The sequence below is a fragment of the Protomyctophum parallelum genome (assembly GCF_964188405.1).
Source record: "Protomyctophum parallelum genome assembly, chromosome: 6".
In the NCBI taxonomy this organism is placed as follows: domain Eukaryota; kingdom Metazoa; phylum Chordata; class Actinopteri; order Myctophiformes; family Myctophidae; genus Protomyctophum; species Protomyctophum parallelum.
The window spans coordinates 34712281-34719847 of NC_139701.1; the positions used below are offsets into that span (position 1 = coordinate 34712281).

Below are 7567 nucleotides of genomic sequence, written 5' to 3' on the forward strand. Positions count from 1 at the left end.
CCAACGTTTAGATCATCTGACGTTACACCAGCGTATCCACACTGGAGAAAAACCTTACCACTGTAAACAGTGTGACAAGAGTTTAATTTGTTCAGGTCACTTGAAGAAACACCAGTGTATCCATACAGGAGAAAAAACATACCACTGTAAACCGTGCAACAAGAGTTTCAGTCAGTTAGTTAACTTGAAGATACATCAGCGTATCCATACAGGAGAAAAACCTTACCACTGTAAACAGTGTGACATGGGTTTCAATGACAACAGTAATCTAAGGAGACACCAACGTATCCACACTGGAGAAAAACCTTACCACTGTAAACAGTGTGACAAGAGTTTCAATGTGAGTGGTGCTCTGAAGTTACACCAGCGTGTCCACACAGGAGAGAAACCTTACCACTGTAAAGTGTGTGACAAGAGTTTCATTGACATGGTTAGCCTGAAGAAACACCAACGTATCCACACAGGAGAAAAACCTTATCACTGTAAACTGTGTGGCAAGAGTTTCAATGACATGGGTAGTCTGAAGAAACACCATCGTGTCCACACAGGAGAAAAACCATACCACTGTAAACAGTGTGACAAGAGTTTCATTTGGTCAGGTGACTTGAAGAGACACCAGCGTATCCATACAGGGGAAAAACCATACCACTGTAAACTGTGTGACAAGAGTTTCAATGTGATAGGTACTCTGAAGAAACACCAGCGTATCCATACTGGAGAGAAACCTTACCACTGTAAACAATGTGACAAGAGTTTCGGTCAGTTAGGTCAGTTGAAGTCCCATCAGCGTATACATACAGGCCGCATGTCGGACTAGCGTCTGCTCCCGTGCTTGTTAGTCTGAACAACGTGGACGAATCTATTGGGGCTAGATCAAATCAAACCAATACTAGTCAGATCTGGCCCAGAATATCAACATAAATTCTGCCCACTAAGACGAAGACGGACTTCCCTGGATGAATCGGAGAGAGTCCGATCGAAGACAGATCAACTGGCCCATATTATTTAAACTGGTGAAGACGTCCTGGAAATGACGTAAAGATCATCTCCATAAGGGCTGTGATCTGACCTAGTCATGAACGTCCTGAGGGTTACCGGAGGATGTCATCATAACGTCATCATGACGTCATTTGGCTTGCTGGGATACGTATGTTTCTTTCCTCCAGCATGGGCACGCGCACATTGAAACTGTAGATTTCAGATAGTTTACCAGCAGCTTATCCCATGGAAGTGGTTCCCAAACATTTTAAATGTAAGGACTCCCATAACGCTGGGAGTATAGAAATGGAACCAAAATGTGGTTCCATTGGTTCCATTATGGGTCATATTTAATGCGACCGATAATCCAGTTTACACACTCAGGGTTACAGACATCATTGGAACACCCTGAAAGAACCGTGAGGGACTCGGCCCCCACTTTGAGAACAACCAGCCTATGGTTTGCAGCTGCAGGCTGGGAGCCTTTCAAAAGGCAGGCTGTGACTCTCTCTGTTTGGGACTGGATGCCTTCTTTTTGTTTAGCTGTTTGTTTCACACACCGACTTCAAGGTGCTCCTCCTGACCTATAAAGCCCTAAACGGACTTGATGCACAAAGCTTTGAGGGGCGCTAGCCCCTCCTATGCCCAGCTTTGTGTGTTTGTGTGTACCATAGTGGTGATTTGATTTCACGGAATCGGAATGCGATGTATGATGATAAGAGCGTCCCTCACTGCCTCCCTCACTGCAAACGACTACAAAATGTCTTCCAAATCCTGACTTTGTTTTTATTTAAAAAAATAATCACCAAATAATGATTGAACAGAAATCAAACGCATAAATGCAAGAAAACAAAAATACATATAACAAAAACACAGACACGATAAAAGAAATCCAAAGGTAAACAGAAAAACAACTTGACAGGGTGAAAAATGGGTTACAAAATCGTGGGATAAAAATTATAAGAAAAAAAGAAAAACAACTTGATATAAACTTCAACAATACAGCATTTTTCAAATAGAGTGTAAGGCAAGGCAGGAAAGAGCAGGAGACATGACTAGCCCTCGCTCGCCCGAGGAGACAGAAGCCCCGGAGACCCCCAAATCCTGACAGTTTTCTGAAAAACGTATCAGTGGTGCACCGGTGCTCAAACGTTTTCATGTCAAGGACCCACAGAATGATCTGCATTTGGCCGCGGACCCCCACCTGAAAATATGTTGTTCCAGGGATCCTCCAAAAGCAGATATTTGAGTTAAAAACGTTTACTGTGAACGAAAGATTCTATATCATATATTCATATGAGATTAAAAGATACAGTATCTACAACCTCGTAGCGCAGCACTCGGTGCCGCGCTTGTAGCTGCTATTTTTCAACGGCTAAAGTTTAAAATAGTGGATAAAATCTATAAGGCGACACAGATCTAAATGGTTTAAACTTGTTTTGGTATTGCTCTACTTTGACTGAGTTCTTCTTCCTTCCTCCCACCATGCAGGTGAGCACCTGAGGACGTGTCCCCAGGGCCCCACGTGTTGCATCAGCAGCATGGAGGAGAACCTGGCCGGCCTCAGCGCCAAGGAGACAGAGGGCCTGATCAAGGCAGCCGGGAGGTCACTGCAGGCTTCCTTCACCGCTCTGTACAGGAGCTATGACAGTAAGATGACCTGTCTGTCTGATTCCAGGTCATTGTTGTTGACCTGGCATCCTATAGTGTATAGTAAATGTACAGAAGATTATTTTCTTTGGATATTTATATAGGTTCTTCTTGGTTTACCTATGATCCTAGATTACTATTTATGCATTTGACGTATACCATGAGTTGTTCTTGCTTACTGTAAATCGCTCTGGATTAAGAATGTCTGCTAAATGCCTAAATTGTAAAATTGGTTTGTAATGTATGTTGTATGCTTGTGAGTGTTTCCTCATGGGTGATTGTTTGTGTGTTTCCCTGGCTGCACACTTTAAACAACATGTGCAATGCTTGCTGTGTGTGTGTGTGTGTGTGTGTGTGTGTGTGTGTGTGTGTGTGTGTGTGTGTGTGTGCACCAAGGTTATAATAGTTTTGTTTTTTTCATTATAGTTTAGTTTTAGTTAGTTTTGACATATTTTTTTCTAATTCAGTTAGTTTTAGTTCGTTTTTAGAGCGGGTTTGCTAGTTTTAGTTTAGTTTTTATTTTGTGAAAATGCTTAGTTTTAGTTTAGTTTTAGTTTAGTTTTAGTTTAGTTTTAGTTTAGTTTTAGTTTAGTTTTAGTTTAGTTTTAGTTTAGTTTTAGTTTAGTTTTAGTTTTTTCGTACTTTGGTTTATTTGTAACGAAGTATAGGATTAAAAAAGATCAGAGCAAGTATTGTGTAATAAAAACTCAACAAAAGATACCATTTAAAAGTATATATATTCAGTCTCTGTTGGACAATCAACCATGAACCATTTTGTCTATCATTTCAGTTCGTTTTAGTTAGTTTTGTGAACACACAATACAGTTTTAGTTTAGTTATCGTTTTTTAATTTATTTTAGTTTCAGTTTAGTTTCAGTTAACTAAAATGTTTTTTTAATTCTAGTTTTCGTTTTTTCGTTAGTTATAGTTAACTATAATAACCTTGGTGTGCACGTGCATGCGTGTGTGTGTGTGCACGTGCGTGTGTGTGTGTGTGTGTGTGTGTGTGTGTGTGTGTGTGTGTGTGTGCGTGCGTGCATGTGTGTGTGTGTGTGTGCGTGTGTACATGCATGCTCGTGGCCATCAAGGCTACCCCTGACTGAGTGCTATAATGAGAACAGAGTGGGCCAGACACAATGAAATGTGATAAGCTGTTCGCACACACACACACACACACACACACACACACACACAGAGAGAGAGAGAGAGAGAGAGAGAGAGAGAGAGAGGGGTATCCCTCGGGGCAGAGGCTGGCTCAGCTAATGAGCAGTTGACCCACTGAGGAGCCAAGTCTGCAGATTATTGTACATCACACAGAGGGCGGGGCTGATCGGAGGCGAGGTATGAGAAGGAGAGAGAGACAGACAGAGAGTAAGACAGTGTCAGAGAGTAAGACAGTGACAGAGAGTAAGACAGTGTCAGAGAGTAAGACAGTGTCAGAGAGTAAGACAGTGGCAGAGAGTAAGACAGTGTCAGAGAGTAAGACAGTGACAGAGAGTAAGACAGTGGCAGAGAGTAAGACAGTGACAGAGAGTAAGACAGTGGCAGAGAGTAAGACAGTGACAGAGAGTAAGACAGTGGCAGAGAGTAAGACAGTGTCAGAGAGTAAGACAGTGACAGAGAGTAAGACAGTGTCAGAGAGTAAGACAGTGACAGAGAGTAAGACAGTGGCAGAGAGTAAGACAGTGTCAGAGAGTAAGACAGTGTCAGAGAGTAAGACAGTGACAGAGAGTAAGACAGTGGCAGAGAGTAAGACAGTGACAGAGAGTAAGACAGTGACAGAGAGTAAGACAGTGTCAGAGAGTAAGACAGTGACAGAGAGTAAGACAGTGTCAGAGAGTAAGACAGTGACAGAGAGTAAGACAGTGGCAGAGAGTAAGACAGTGTCAGAGAGTAAGACAGTGTCAGAGAGTAAGACAGTGACAGAGAGTAAGACAGTGGCAGAGAGTAAGACAGTGACAGAGAGTAAGACAGTGTCAGAGAGTAAGACAGTGACAGAGAGTAAGACAGTGTCAGAGAGTAAGACAGTGACAGAGAGTAAGACAGTGTCAGAGAGTAAGACAGTGTCAGAGAGTAAGACAGTGACAGAGAGTAAGACAGTGTCAGAGAGTAAGACAGTGTCAGAGAGTAAGACAGTGACAGAGAGTAAGACAGTGTCAGAGAGTAAGACAGTGACAGAGAGTAAGACAGTGTCAGAGAGTAAGACAGTGTCAGAGAGTAAGACAGTGACAGAGAGTAAGACAGTGTCAGAGAGTAAGACAGTGGCAGAGAGTAAGACAGTGACAGAGAGTAAGACAGTGTTAAAAAGAGAGAAGGCTCAGCTCCACAGTGTTTCATTTATTTAAAAACGTGCATGAGACGCCGGGTACTGTTCCGCGAGAACACAAGAGAGGGAAGTGGGTTGGATAGAGAAGGAAAAGAGTGAGGGAACAAGAGCTGGAGGAAGGGGACGGGGTTGTATGACAGATACAGTATACAGACACACAAAATCAAAGATGGCCCCTCTCATGTCTTATATTTGTATGGGGACAAAATATATAGGGTTGAATATTACTGTAACTCCACCTGTACACACATGCACGCACAGTCGCATGCACGCAGTCGCACGCACGCACGCACGCACGCACGCATGCACGCACGCACACATGCACGCACAGTTGCATGCACGCAGTCGCACGCACGCACGCACAGTCGCACACACACACACACACACACACACACACACACGCACACACACACGCATGAGAAGAAAGAAAGAAAGAAGAAATGTGGAGCACAGTAGCTGTCCATCTGGTATAGCTTAAGGCTTGGACAGTTACACCAGGTATGATTTCATATAATGAGGAATTTGTCTCAGACAGGTTGGTCTTTGAGGCAACTCTCTCTCTCTCTTTCTGTCTCCCTCTCCACACGCAGCGCAAACACACACACACACACACACACACACACACACACACACACACACACACACACACACACACACACACACGCTCACTTTTGTCCGTCTGTCTCTGATCAGCCTACTTCACAGAGCTCCACAGCCGGTCGGAGCGTTCCCTGCAGGACGTGTTGGCCCCCCTGGGGCCCCTGTACTCCCAGAACACAGGCCTCTACGCTGACCTCTACGCTGACCTGCGCCGCTACTACAGAGGCTCCGCCCTCAACCTGGACGAGACCATGTCAGAGTTCTGGGCCCGCCTCCTGGAGCGGGCCTTCAAGAACAACATCCCTCCAGATGTAAATATATACAGTATAGACCCCAGGGGTCCTTGAGAGGGGTTCCAGGGGGTCCCCAGCTAAATGGAGGCTCTGTGGCCACTGGCCAAATACACATTCATTTCGGGGTCCTTGACACACACACACACCGTACAACAAAGCATAAAATAGGGCCTAAGTGGTTAAATAACACAAAATTAATTGGAATTTCAATTGCCGTTTCAGAAATGCTTAACGTTAAATATTTTATATAAGCAAGTATTATCAGCAGTTGCATCCTTTGATTCTGGTCTGTCTGTCCCGTTGTAGTTGAATGAATTTAATGGCTGCTTAAAATATTCCTTGGTTCTTCTTACAAAAGTTCCTATTGCGAGACGAATCATTTGCACCATAAAACTAATCCCAATGCACTAATCCCAGTGCGTTCCATGCTTAATTCCCGAACACAGAAAGTATCTACAGTATTAATTTTAATTGACCGGTATACTTTTGTCCAGGTCCATGTACACTCACTTTTATTACGTTCCATTTTCAACAGACCATAAAGATTTTATGAGGCTTTTTATTTGCTGAGGTTAGTCACCCGAGATCGGATGAAGACGAGGCATTGTTTGAAAAAGTAAAAGTAGCTCAAAGTTCATTGTGATATCATTTTATCGTTCTCCACAATCGTTCTATTACATAATTACACTATCAGTCTCTAGCCTGGCTTTTACATTCATAACAGCAACCAATTCTTGTGTTGAGCCTTCTCAGAATGTGGATATATTGCTTTTCTGTAAACCAGTGGTTCTCAAAGCGGGGTCCATTTGGTTCCATAACAAATGCACTAGTTTAGTTCAGTGTATTAGCACATTGAATATAAAATACATATCAATAAAGTAATCTGAAAGAAAAGGAAGTAGCCAATAGGTCTATTCAGGATGCTTTCCTAAATAGCAGAGAGATTATTAATTAACACGCATTAAAAATGTACTCATTATGTTCTCTGACTGACAGGTCAGCCTATCGGAAGACTACCTGGAGTGCGTTGCCAAGCAACAGGAGACCCTGCGGCCGTTGGGCGAGGTTCAGAGGGACCTCAAGGTGAAGGTGACCAGGGCTTTTGTCACCGCCAGGTCCTTTGTCCAAGGACTCACCATCAGCGGAGAGGTGGTCCGCAAGGTCTCCCAGGTCAGTGTGTTCCAGTGTGTGGGTAGGAGAGAGAGATACAGTATGGAGACAGAGAGAGAGAGAGAGAGGTGTGAGAGATACTGAGTTATTAATATCAAGAAATAAAACCACCGGTATGTGAGTAAGCAAGAGGGAGTGTGCGTGCGTGCGTACATGCGTACGTACGTGCGGTACTACTAAGGCCTGTTGAGCCCGGGAAAGAGCAGCCATGGTGAATGTGGGGCTGACGCTCCCTAACTGCCTGTGAATGTCTCTCCACCCAAAAAACATCATTAGAAGTGAAGCGTCAGGCTCTGTCAAGAAAGTAACCATCTCAGATATATGAGTGTGGTCGTCCAACCATGGGTGTGACAATGTACTCAGCTCATGATGCAACTACGTCTCTACATAAAGAAATTAGATGTGTGTGTCACTGTGTGTGTGTGTGTGTGTGTGTGTGTGTGTGTGTGTGTGTGTGTGTGTGTGTGTGTGTGTGTGTGTGTGTGTGTGTGTGTGTGTGTGTGCGCATGCGTGTGGTTATTGCTCCAAGTCTCCATCCACCAATCTTTTC

The 7567-nt window shown here is 43.8% G+C and overlaps 1 protein-coding gene across 1 annotated transcript in view; it reads left to right on the forward strand.

Annotated features, from left to right (window-relative positions):
- Positions 1–2474: 2474 nt before the first annotated feature.
- LOC310859744 (glypican-1-like) overlaps positions 2475–7567 on the forward strand; it is a 16864-nt gene continuing 11771 nt past the window's right edge. The window contains exons 1-3 of the mRNA XM_083766444.1: positions 2475–2628; positions 5648–5865; positions 6844–7017. Of these exons, the coding sequence (XP_083622570.1) occupies positions 2520–2628; positions 5648–5865; positions 6844–7017 (501 nt within the window). The 5' untranslated portion in view covers positions 2475–2519. The remainder of the gene's footprint in view (positions 2629–5647; positions 5866–6843; positions 7018–7567) is intronic.